We start from the raw sequence: 13,045 nt of genomic DNA, 5'->3' as shown, positions 1-13,045 counted from the left end.
ATTTGTGTGTTGTGATGGTGTATAGTGAATTAATTAAAAAAAAAAAAAAAAAGAATAAGAGGCCTAAAGAGAGGTGGGGGCCTTTAAATTGTGAAGGAGGTCTGCCATCCGTGGAGGAGAGCCAGAAGCACAGATGACATAGGAAGAGCCTTGGACCATAGTGCCATTCCCAGAATGTTCTGCCAGCCCGAGCAGGAGTCAGGCCAAAGCCTTCTGCTTCTGGTCCTGTGGTAAGAGGCCTGCATCGGTAGTCTCGCCCTGCTCAGTCACTCGCCGGGGGCGGCCTCAGCACAAAGGCTGGGGCAGACACAGCAGGCAGCAGCTAGGGCCATCAGTCACGTCTCACCCAGGAGAGCTGAGAGCTGCTTTTCTACGGCCACCCACGCAATAGCCAGACGTGGTCTGCCAAGCCAGTCAATCCGGGGCGCCCTTGGGGGATGGCCCAGATGCAGCTGACACTGAGCACACCTTCCCGTTCACATTCATCCTCTAATATAGCACCAAGTGGGTCCGAGTGGTCCCCTTCAGAATCCCCACCTGCCTCAGAATCAGCCTAGGGACCTGGGACTGATGGTTGGGCCAATCCAGACACACTGAGAATCTCTGGGATTGGGCCCGAGGTTCTGCAGTTCCGGGCTTCTCAGGTGACTGTGACCTGCTCGAATCACTAGTCTTCTGTGAATCCTCTCTACAGCCATCTCCACTTTGCCAGTGAAGAAGCCAAAGCTCAGAGATCAGGGGCCTGGGGAACACAGCTTAAGGGGGCTGAGAATGGGGTCTTTCTGGAAAGTAAGAGTGTGTATTTTAGAAGGTAAGGATCCAGACCCTTCTACGCTAAGGAAACCATTTATATCTGGTGTATTCTGCCTGTCTCCTTCAAGTGGAAGGCCAGCCTACTACGCTTAATTGACAAAAAATGAGAAGTTATTTGCTGATGACAATGTATAGAGTAATACCTTTGTCTTGACTGACTTGCATGGTATTTGTGTTGGAAAAAGAAATGTAGGTGTAAAGACGTGATAAAAGGTAAATTAAAATAAAAATCAATGTTAAAAGGAGAAGGCCAGCCTCAGAAGGGCAGAGCCCTGGTCTGCTTTGCTCCCTGAGGTGACCCCAGCGCCCAGCAGTGCTAACCACACAGTCAGGGCCAATATTAGTGTTTGCTAAGGGGACGCGTTGCACACGTGCCAGTAGGACCCTATCCCTCACTCAGAGGACCGTGGGGAGAGTCCAATCCAGAGATCACTCCTAGTCACTCATTTTTATTTTAAGTTTTAGATGGAGGGAGGGGGTAGCAGGTGGTGTAGTAAGTAGTTAAGGCACTGGACTCCCACGTAGTTGGTCCCAGCTTCCTCATTTTCCAGGACCCCTAGCTGACAGTTCTGTAAGTAAACATGTCTTGATTTATCGTGTGTGTGTGTGTGACACTGCATTGCTGCTTTGAGTGTGGAGGGGGTAGATTGGGGGTGCAGCAACAGAGCTATAAACACATCTTAGGATATAATAATTCTAGGCTTCACTAATTACAAAATATGGTCACATCTTTTTTTAAAAAAGAATTATTTAATTTTATTTATCATTTTAAAATTCGCTACAGGACACATGCACTCATCAGAGGGTGAGAGATAGAGAGAAAGAGAAAGAGAGAGAAGGTAAGAAAGCAAGCCACCAGGTCCAGGACTCAAACTATGGTTGGCAGTGTGGGAATCTGGTGCCTTAACTACCACACTACCTGCTGGTCACGGTCATATACATTTTTAAAGTGCATTTTAAAATAAAGTACAAAAGCATATGGTGAAAAACAAATCTCCATCTCCCTCTCCCCAGTTCCTGAGACCTTGTAGAAGGCAACCATTGTCACCATTTTCTCGCCTATCCTTCTAGAGATCTTCTATCTCACCTCTTTTAGATTCTTTTTTTTTTTTATTAGAGAGAGATTTTTGCTATAGAATGCATGTGCTCACCAGAGACAGAAAGCAAGGAATCAACCCCTGGTGGGGGGGGGGGGGGGGGGGACGGCCACACAGCAATCTCTTCTCCATTTTCCTCTCGGGATTTTGGGCATGCACATGCATGCACCCAGCATGAATTTTAAGCTGCTCTGGGAGTTCAGCGACATAACCATTACACCATCTGCTGGTTCCCCCCTTAGTTTTTCACACACTTGTTGACCTACTACACAAACCGTTTTCTATTATTATTTTTTAATTTCCAGGAGAAGAATGTGCTCATCATAGATAGAGGGAGAAAGCACCCCCAATGACATATGGTCACTCTGCAGTCCCTTCTCCTCCATTTTTCGATCCTATTGGGATTTGGGGCTTACACATGTGCCTGGTGTTTTCTTCAAGTCGCTGGGTCTGGGATTCAAAATATTTGGTTGGCTGTGTGGGATCTGGCTCCCTTAACCACTAAGCCACGAAGTTGGCCCTACGCAAACCCTTTTGAACCCTGCTTTCACACTAAACAACGTAGTTTGAGCTGCCTCACTCTTTTTTCAAGGGTGCATTGTATCCCATCAGATAGAAGTCATGAAATTTTAGTACTCAGCTCAAGCTGGCTCAAGCTGCCATCCTACTGAATTTTCTGGAAGTCCGTCTTTCACCAGGTTCCTCTCCATTCTGAAGCAAAAGGCACATGTGGAGTCTCCACTTCTGATATCCTGCACATGAACACACGTCCGTGCACAGACGCAGACATGCACATGCACACACATGTGTACACATCCTCTCAGAACAAGGTTTAGTGGAGCACAGTTCTCCAGGAGCCTTGGACCAACCCAGTTCTCCCCCCTTTCTTGCTTATAGTTCTCAAGCGTAACCGTGGAATGTGCTGGGAATCCAACATCCTGAGACGGTGGAGAACTGGCCGAAACAGAGGTGCTAAAATTGAATGCCCATGGGATCCAAGCCCAGACACCCTGCAAGGGGGCACCTGTCTTACCAGCCAACTACTACAAATGATGATACCAAGACCCAAGAAACTAAGTAAAAACCTTGGCAAGTGGGGGCAGGTGTAATCAGACGGTGGAAAGAGAAAAGTCCAGATCATGGCCCAGGCACAGGTTGGAGTCTCCTCAGTGGACAAGGAGGGCACAGGAGGCTCCCTAAGGGGAGAGGTGCTGAAAGGAGAGTGAAGATACAATGCCCACTTCATTATTTTACCTGGACTCAGTTCTGGTCCTCACTACCCTACCACCAAATGTCAATCTCCAAGAATATAAAAAGTGATAAGTGTTGGCGGGGATGTGGTGAAAAGGGAACCCTCCTACACTGTTGGTGGGAATGTAAACTGGTTCAGCCACTGTGGAGAACAATATGGAGGTTCCTCAAAGATCTACAAATAGAACTACCATTTGATCCAGCAATCCCACTTCTGGATATTTACCCGAAAGACAGGAAAACGCTCAGTCAGAAAAGTGCTTGCACATCCATGTTTATTGCAGCATTATTCACAATTTTCAAGACATGGAACCAACCTAAATGTCCACAAACTGATGAATGGATTGGAAAAGTGTGGTATATATACTCTACGGAATACTACTCAGCCATAAAAAATAACAAGACCCTGGAATTTGATAGAAAGTGGTCAGATATGGAGGATCTATTGCTGAGTGAAGTAAGCCAAGCTATGAAAGAAAGATATTGTATGTATCCACTCAATATATACCGACTATCCGCACTCGATGGTAGAGAGCAAAAAATTGGAGGACATAAAAGCAGTGAAGGTACTTAATGAGAATAGGACAGTGTGGAATTGGGAAGGTGAAGAGAAGAGGATAGAGAAAGATAGCAAGAGAACAATGGAGAGGCAGGACGTTAGTGAGAAACCGATATGACTTATTAACTGTTGATGATGACAACTAGATTTCCTCTTGACTCTCCCACTTGGCTATGGAAAGGTGAAGGAGAGAACACTGACTTAGCACTATTGCCATCTTACATCATTTTGACTCTGTCTAAGCAATGATTTTCTACTTAAACCTAACAACTAGAATGTGATAGTGTACCCCCCCCCAAAAAAAAGGCATTGCAGACTGTGGTACTGTCATATAATAAGAAATATATGTGTCATCTCTGCCCCCAGTTCCCCAGCCAAGGAGTGCCTTAGGCAGAGGACCTAGATAAACCGAGTCCCAACTGCCCACAGTGGAAACTCTATACTACCTTCCCTCCCTTCCTGGTCTCACTTCCCTTTTCTCCTACCAGTATTTTCTAGAATCACCTCCCAAATAAACTACTAGCATTCAAAACTTTGCTTCACAGTCTACTTGAGGAAGCAGGTAAATCAACCTATGACAAACATTAAAAAAAAAAAAAAAAAACTTAGTGAATCATTAGATGATGAAAATGAAGACTAAAATATGAAACTATAAGATTTCTAGTGTGGGGGGAACCAGCAGTTAGCGTAATGGCTATTTCGCTGGACTCCCACGTAGTTGACCACGGTTCGCGTCTCAGACCCGGTGGCTTAAAACTCACACCAGGCGCGTGTGCGTGCGTGCCCAAGATCCCGAGAGGAGAATGGAGGAGAAGGGATTGCGGCATGACCATCCCCCCTGGGGAGGTGATTTCTCGCTTTCTGTCTCTATGTCTCTCTCTGTCTGTAGAGCGCACGCGCCCTATAGTGAAAAAAAACTTCTCCAAAAAAAATAATAATAATAAGATTTTTAGTGTGGGGACCAGCAGTTAGCATAATGGCTATGTTGCTGGACTCCCATGTAGCCAACCGAGATTTGAGTCCCGGACCTAGTGGCTTAAACTCAGACCAGGAGCGTGTGCGTGCATGCCCAAGATCCCAAGAGGAAAATGGAGGAGAAGGGATTGCGACATGGCCATAATCCCTGGGGGGGGTGATTTCTCACTCTCTGACTCTGTCTCTGTCTTCCTGGCGAGCACATGGACCCTATAGTAAAAATCTCTCAAAAAAAAAAAAAAAGATTTCTAGTGTGGGGGATGCTGACTCCATTAACTGAGATAAAATACTCTTTCTTCTAAGAAGAACGTGAATAGGAGAATGAGTGGGATTCAGAGAGAAGAGTCTAGAAATACCGAATGTTAGGTGCATAAAGGACTTGTTACCTCAAAATTTCCTGAGTAAAAGGGTAAGACTCTTATCTTTGGAAAAAAGTGAAGAGAAATTGAGCAGAAAAGGGACTACATACAAGAAGAAACCACCAGAAATGAACATCACCCCCTTCTAAAGGGTAACGACAGTGTCTTCTTTTGACCCAAGAGCATATAAAGCCTTCGCTGTCTCTTCCAGTCGACTTCTGTATTCGAGCTTCTCATAGTTGGAGGGACTCACTCCTTTAAAACCATGCAGAACTCCCCACCAGCAGCCGGCAATGGCAGCAGTGGAATCGCTGTCTCCACCATGGAAAAAGGCTCGGTGGGCCAGCTCCTTCCAGGAGTCTCCCGCAGCAAGGATGGCATCGTAGGCAATCATGGGGGCATCATGCCCACTGCTGCCACCCCAGCCAGAGTAGCTCAGGGAGGTGTAGAACTGATCCCGTTCCTTCACGTTGAAGGACTTGGGGAAGATGGGGGCTGATTTGCCCTCCAAGATCCCTCTGAGTTTTAGATACTTTTCCCATTGATTTTGGAAGTAGGACCTGCAGGAAGGAAGAGAATCTGTGGTTAGTTGAAAAAAATAAAGTCAAGAACCCCAAGAGAAAGCACCAGCATGACTGTGTGAACAGAGAAAATTCCAGGATAATATTGACATCTGGCATTAATGTCATAAACTACATAAAAAATAAAAATGGCCTTTAAGTGCCATTCATTCATCACACTTTAAAAAAATTTTTTTTTCCAGATAGCATGTATTGATTGCTGAAGAGACAGAGACAGAGATAGAGAAAGTACCCCTTATGGGGAGTGGTTATGCTGCAATTTTATCTCCTCCATTTCAACCCGCTGTCAGGACTTTGGGCATGTATGTTCATGTGCCCGGTGTGTTTTTCAAGCTGTCAAGTCTGGGACTTGAACTGCACAGTCAGCCATGTGGGATCCAGACTTTAACCACCATGCCACAGGCTGCCCTATTCAGTCCATTTTTGCTGAGGATTTATAAACAAGGCATTGATCTTGTTGCCGAATAAAGACGATAAAGAGCAGGCAATGGAGGTTTGTCTCTTCTTGATTTGGGAGTAATGTCAAGTGTCACCTTTCAAGAGGAAATTTTAGGACACCATGAACACGAGTGACTTCAGCAAAAAGCCTCTGAACTTTCTGATTCTAAGAAAGAGAATGTGAGGTGAACTCACAAAAAAAGGAAGATGTGGCCTTTCCACTTACTAGTGAGTGAGTGGAAAAATCTATCTGGCACTCTAACCGGACACTTCAAAATACTTGTGCGTCAAGAAAACGCTACAAGAAAAGTTCCAGGGAAGGAGGAAATAAGCATAAAAGTTATTCTCAATATAGAATAACCAGAAAACAGTGGAAAGCTGGAACACAGAACAGGATCCCTACATAAGGAGGAGCTGCCGTACTCATGGGGGCATCTGCATGGCCACTTCGGGGCAACCAGTGCTGGAAGGGAACTTAATCCTTAGCAGGTGGGTGGGTGGCGAGCTCCATGGAGGCTGCTGTGACCTTGGAGACAGGCGTACATGTGTGTGCATGTGCACACATACATCCAGCCACAGTCCAGCAGAGACATGCACTTACACACTCACCAGTGTTGAAGGTTCTCCTCCACGAAGTAGCCTGACTGTTCAATGTACTTTTTAGCTTCTGGAAGCACCTCCATAAGTCCTTTTCCCCACTGCTCGGGTGGCTTGCCATTCACAGCATAGGTCGTAAAAAGGGCAGACGCCAGGGCCCCCAGGTAGCCTGTTGGGTGGTGGTGGGTCATTCGACCACTCTCGATGCTCACTTGGATCAGCGTGTCCAGCTGGCTGTGGTGAGGGAACCTGAGACCGATGCACATGGCCCGCATGGCAGCCCCACAGCCGCCCTCATGGTTGTTGAAGGGAATTCTCCAGCCATTGACCTTGTCTGGCTCCAGGAGCATGGCGTTCTGCACCGAGGCACCACCTGGGGAAGAATGAGACAGGGCAGGGGTCAGCATAACCAAAGCAAAGGCCTCAGTGGGAAGACAGAACGAAACTCTGTCTCCAACCTCCTTTCCTGGAAAGAGAAAGCCAGAAAAACATGATGACGAATGCCCCCCCAACCCCAAACCCAACCCACCAAGCACCTGCCTTTATACATAGCCCTTAGCATAACCAGATTGGTCACAGGAGAAGCAGATTCATACAGAGAGCTTGGAATCTTCACCAGTTATTACCAAGACATCACAACTGCTCAAAAATTAGGTATATTGACCATCAGATGGCATAATGGTAATGTTGTTGAACTCCCAAATATTCAACTGCAGTTCAAGTCCCAGACTCAGTGGCTAAAACTCACGCTGGGCATGCTTGTGTGTGTGTATGCCCCAAATCCTGGGAGGAGACTGGAGAAGGAGGGATCGCAGTGTGGCCATCCCCCTAGGGGGGGGAGGTGATTTTTCATTTTTTTTCTCTCTCTCTGGCAACCACATGTGCACTACAGCAAAAAGTCTCTCTTTTAAAAAAAGGAGGTATATAACATTGCAATTCTCTTTTTTTTAAATGAAGTCTCAGAGCTTAAGACATTTGCTCAAAATCACCCAATCAGCTAGTCAGCAGCCTGGTAAAATTCACGTGAATCGAGCCCAACCTCTTAGTGCATCCAATAAGAACCTGATGGCTGTAGTAAGTGAACATCTGAAAGAGGCCACAAGTTCTAGAATGAAGCACTGGATCCAGATGAGGAAGTGTTTTAGAGGAACCAGGTACCCTGGGTGAGTCACTGAACCCCTGGACTTTGGCTGTCCCCTTCATAACAGCGATGTCAGCAGCCTTGTCCAACTGACCTGCCATACGAAGGAGCTGTGAATATTCACGGGAGCCAAGCAATGGCAGCAAATACCATGGAGTACAGTGTTCTGTCCCCACGCTGGTCAGTTTGCTCACAGCAAGGATGATGGATGGCACCAGTAGATGAAGAAAACATTCCACCTGGCCAAACTGATGAGGTATCAGAGGCTGCGATGACAGAGATTGGCTCCTAGGGTCATCACTGGGGTCACCAGAGGCCCTTGGTATGGCAGTGGGGAGTTTTTCACCAGGAAGTGTTACAGGCTGAACTGTGCCCCCACCACCTCCCGATTCATTGTGACAGTACCTCAATCTGTAGACAAGGCCTTAGAGATGTGACTACGTTAACATGCAGCTGTTAGAGTGGGCCAGATTCCAATCTGCCTGGCATCTTTAGAAGAAGACAAATGTGGACAGAGAGAGGCACTGGGGAGGCACTCACTCAAGAGGAGAGACAACGAGAACATGGTGAGAAGGCGGCCTTCTGCAAGCCAAGAGGAGAGGCCTCAGAAGAAACAAAACCTGCAGAGACCTTGATGTGGACTTGTAGCCTCCAGAACTATGAGGAAATAGATTTCTGTAGTTTAAGCCAGTCAGCCTGTGGCATTTTGTTAAGGGGCCTCTCACAGCCAAAATAGGAGAAGGTCAGATGGGCTGGAGGGGAGAGAAAACCACCTGGAGGCCTAAGTGTTCACAAAGGGTTCCCAAAGTGGGCAAGAGCCACTTGTGAGCTGACCTGGGGCCAGAAACAGAGTCTTCATAAGACCCTTTCATTCTCCTTTAAATAGAAAAGGAAATCATGTGATTTATGGAAACTCAGGAAATACAAATAAATAAAAAGAAAATGAAAAACTAGAAATCCGAGGGGACATCAAAGTGTGTGGAAAACTAAAATTAAAAGTACAAATTTGGGTACAAGAATTTTTGAGATCTAGGCATAGTTTTTTCATAACACACATTTTCCACGAATATTTTGAAGACCCCCCCGCAGACTCCCACCACCCAGAGGGAATTACTGCCACGCATCACTTCACAACGAAGGCACACGCTGAGAAGTGCATCATTAGGCAATTATGTCACTGTGTGAACATGGTAGAGTATATTTACACAAACGCAGGTGACATAGCCTACTACACACCCAGGTTATATGGTATGGCCTATAAGCTTCTTAGGGGACCGCCATCATAGACGTGGTTCGTCGTTGACAGAAACGTCATTACGTGGCGTACGAGTGCATGACATCATTTTGCAGCTTTCTCTAGGCCTCTAACGCAGAGATGCACAGCCACACTTCCAAGGACAGGGAGTTCATAACAGACGTACTGTTTGGGAACCTATTTTATTTTCACTTCATATATAATAATGCCTTGAGGTATGAGTAAATATTCATCTGCATCATTTTATGTGTTTATTTTACTAAAATTATTTCTGTCAAATCATAATTGTATAACATTTATGGTGTGATGATTTGAGATACACATGTACACAAATTAGAATGATTAAATCAAGCTAACACATCTAGCGCTTCAATTACTTAGCACTTTTTGTGATGAGAGATTTAGGATTTATTCTTGGTTGTTTTGAAATATACGGTATTAGGACCAGCAGGTGGCATAGGTTAAGGTGCTGGACACTCCCAAATGGCTGACCACAGTTCGAGTCCTGTGTCTGGTGACTTGCTTTCTCACTGTCCCTCTCTCTCTGGTCAAATTAAAATAAATGAATGAATAAATAAAATATAATTAAATAATACTTTTTTTAAAAAAAAGAAAAAATATACAGTATTATTAGTCACCTTGCATCATTTTAAATGACTGCAAATGTGTCCCCATAATTAAGCAGATTACAGGGTATTTAAATTGTTTCCATCTGTACCACAACTACCAACACTACTGGCTCTTTGATATTTAAATCGCTGAATGATCTCCTTGGGCCTGTTTTATTGTCTACCCTTCCTGCACCTGCCACGGGTTAGCTCACCTGGCTGCCGGCCACCCATGTCTTCCATGCAGTCTTGGTAATGCTTCGCAAGGAGGGAATACAGTCGGGCCAAGTTTGGGGCTGGGCCAGCTTCCACCAGGGCTTCTGCAGTGGCCAGGTGCATCACGGTGTCATCACTCACTCTCCACCTTCCCACATCGATGGCGTCCAACCCGCCCAGCTGGGCCAGCTGCTTGTGTATCTTCTCCCCGTCCCGCAGGAACTCCCACTTCGCATTGAAGTACCCCAAGGCGTCTCCAGCTGCACTCAGCACCATGGCGGCCACATACCTCTCCACCAATCCTCCACACATGCTGGGCTATGCAGAGGGTGGCTGGGGGGGGACAAGGAAGACACATGAAGGAGCACAGGGAGAATCGGAATTAATAAGCCCTGTTGTTTTTTTTTGGAAAGGTTTTTGCTATAGGGCACATGCACTCACCAGAGAGACAGAGAGTGACAGAGAAATAGAAAGCGAGAAATCATCCCCCAGGGGGAATGGCCACACCACAATCCCTTCTCCTCCATTCTCCTCTCAGGATCTTTGGCACACATGTGCCCGGCGTGAGTATAAACCACCAGGTCCAGGACTTGAACCGCAGTCGACTACATGGGAGTTTAGCAACATAGCCATTACGCTAACTGCTGGTCCCAATAAGCCCTATCTTCTTATAGAGCACTCACTACTTGCTGGCATTGCATTAAGTGAATCTCGTTTATCCTCATAACTGCTCTGTGAGCCATGTATTATTAGGGCATTTTACACATTAGCATGAGGATCATGGAGATAACACAGTATCCGAAGTGTTGACTTGTCACAGGCCACAGAGCTGTAAATGGCAGGGCTAGGATACCAACTTAGGTTCAACTGACTCCCAAACCCATGATTTAACTTTACCTCTTAGAGAGTGGCAAGCCCATCACATTCTGCAAATCAAACCAAGCTCATCATTGCCTCTCCTGAGCTGAGATTTCTTGGAAGTGCAATGCTTTGCCTCAGTAACGATACTTTCTACTGGTATCACCCCCGTACAATTCATATTCATCGTGCCTCCACATTCACTGTCTCATGAGCAGGAAGAGACTGTCGCATGCATTTGCATATAAAACTGAGGCTTAGAGAAGCGAAATTCACACAACCAGAGCGTAGGCAATGGGATCTCGATTTGATTCCAGCCGGGCGAGGCTGCTTGGGACTACACTGTCTCAGCTGGGACCTACGTCCCTAGGGCAACCTCTTGGTACCCCAACCTCTCCATCTGTGAAGTGGTAATGAGAAAAACAGTAACAACCTCCCTGGCTTGTTGCGAGGAGTCAATGAATGAATGTTCATAAAGCACTTAGGATGGTGCTTGTCACATAGAAAGCACTAATTTTTTTTTTTTTTTTTTTAGAAATGTTACATTACTCAGGCTGACCCTGAACTTGCCATCCAACTCTCTCAGCCTCCGGAGTGGCTGAGATTTACAGCCACACACTACTGCACCCAACTTCAAGTACATTTTATTTCTTTTAGTATATGAATTTTTTAAATTAACAAATCAATTTATTTTTAAAATTTGCTATAGGGCATGTGTGCTCGCTGGAGAGAACAGAGAGGGAAAATAAGGAAGCACCTTGATGGAGGACGGTCATGCCCCGTCCCTTCTCCGTCTCTCCTTTCAGGATCGTGGACACAAACACATACTCATTTCATGTGTTTTTCAAGCCACAGGGTCTAGGACTCGCACTGCACAGGCTGCCACGTGAGATTCAGCGGCCTTAACAACCACACCACTGGCTGACCCAAAGTGCGCTGTTTTTGATATTATTTTTATTATGCGTACACAACCAGAGAAAAAGGCTTTACTATTATTGAACTAGAATACTCCCCCCCCCATAGCCTTCCCTTCCACAGCAATATTTAAATTTTTTCTTCTAAATAACTGACTTCTAGAGTATTAGCATCTCAGCTAAAAGAGCCACCATGGATTAAGTCCCTGGGAAGGTGTGGCCTCCCCTGTAGGTCTATTTTTTAAAAGCCCTTCAACAGCCAGTTCCCCAGGGAGCCCTAATTCCCGTGCCCTAAAAGCCCTCCTCTGCCTTTTCTAGCCATCACCCCATATAGGACGCACCTTCACCTTCGTCAGGGCCGGTTGACTGGCTCGAGCAACTCCCCACCCCACCTCCTCCCCAAGATGCCGTTCCTTGGCTCAGCTTAAACCCTAGCACTCGGGTCAGTTCAAGTCCTGGCTTTCGCTGCGCTGCTGTGGGCGGGTGAAGGCAGCCCTGGGGCAGGAAGGAGGAAATGAAGCGGACCGATTGAGCCTCCCACGACCCAGTTACCGATCGTGCTGCGCTTCCCCGTCACATAAATGGCGGAAACGTTACTGACACATGTTATTTATAAATGAAGCCTATGAACTGGAGTTGTGGACGGCTGGGCGGGGCTCTCCCCAGAACTGGCTGCGTGATCCACCCCGCAGCTCGAGTTTCACTCTGTAAACTGGAGTGCAGAAGGGGGACCGGGCTTGGCTGGCTCGGAGGACTCCCTTGCACCCACTCCTGTCCCCTCCCTCTCAGTGGCCTTGGCGTCCCCTCTGTAAGTCCTCTGGGCTCCACTCCCACGCGTGATGGGGGAAGATGACCAGCATCTTGCTCCGTGAGGAGCTCCTGGCTTTCTGACCGACAGAGCTAGCCTCGGGGGTCCCTTCCACTCCGGAACTTTCTCCGACCCGAATTCTACGTTCGACACTAAGGTCTGGACAGCAGCTTCTGAACAGTTCTCTGCTTTGCGGCGGCCTGGGGGTGTCAATATACAAAGACGCACGACTTGCAAAGGGACCCCCCCCCTCGCCGGAAAGTCCCGACGCGCTCCACTTTCAGGGTGCAGCGGGGCGGGATGTCTAGCCACTCCTGGGAGGAGCGGACCGGGGCAGGGGTACCTGGTCGCCGCAAGGAGGAGCTCGCGCAGGACGCTGGGGGCCCGCTGTGCCGGGATTGCCCACTGCATGCTGAGCAGAACCGCGGGCGCACTTCCCCACGCTGGCGCGGTCCAATCGCGGGGCCGGGGAGCGGTGTCCCCGCCCGCCGCGTCCTTCTGTGCCCAGCTTGGCGGGCCGACTCACGTCCCCGGCAGGGAAAGGCTCTGGGACAATCCCCGGGGGGCGGGATTCG

General features: G+C 47.3%; 1 protein-coding gene across 2 annotated transcripts; it reads right to left on the bottom strand.

Annotated features, from left to right (window-relative positions):
- Positions 1 to 4,859: 4,859 nt before the first annotated feature.
- Positions 4,860 to 12,869, bottom strand: ADPRH (ADP-ribosylarginine hydrolase). Of its 2 annotated transcripts, none has more exons than XM_006167636.2 (4): positions 12,814 to 12,869; positions 9,890 to 10,223; positions 6,683 to 7,043; positions 4,860 to 5,614 (listed from the first exon to the last, which is right to left on the bottom strand). In XM_006167636.2, the coding sequence occupies exons 2-4, from the start codon at positions 10,200 to 10,202 to the stop codon at positions 5,200 to 5,202; spliced, it is 1,089 nt and encodes a 362-aa protein (XP_006167698.1). In that variant the 5' UTR covers positions 10,203 to 10,223; positions 12,814 to 12,869; the 3' UTR covers positions 4,860 to 5,199. The 2 variants fall into 2 exon arrangements, with proteins under 2 accessions (XP_006167698.1, XP_027623731.1); XM_027767930.1 differs by lacking the exon at positions 12,814 to 12,869 and adding an exon at positions 12,004 to 12,651.
- Positions 12,870 to 13,045: the final 176 nt, after the last annotated feature.

The sequence above is a fragment of the Tupaia chinensis genome, unplaced genomic scaffold (genome assembly GCF_000334495.1).
Source record: "Tupaia chinensis unplaced genomic scaffold, TupChi_1.0 Scaffold144909_1, whole genome shotgun sequence".
In the NCBI taxonomy this organism is placed as follows: Eukaryota; Metazoa; Chordata; class Mammalia; order Scandentia; family Tupaiidae; genus Tupaia; species Tupaia belangeri.
Note: the sequence above shows the minus strand (reverse complement) of the source record. Positions and strands in the feature narration are given on the sequence as shown.

What these genes read in the sequence shown, in the direction of transcription:
- ADPRH (XM_006167636.2), bottom strand. Translation starts at nt 10,202, where the DNA reads ATGTGTGGAGGATTGGTGGAGAGGTATGTGGCCGCCATGGTGCTGAGT. An exon ending in CATGGGTGGCCGGCAGCCAG is followed by an intron (nt 7,044 to 9,889) that starts GTGAGCTAACCC and finishes ATTCTTCCCCAG; the next exon opens with GTGGTGCCTCGGTGCAGAAC. An exon ending in GAGGAGAACCTTCAACACTG is followed by an intron (nt 5,615 to 6,682) that starts GTGAGTGTGTAA and finishes TCCTTCCTGCAG; the next exon opens with GTCCTACTTCCAAAATCAAT.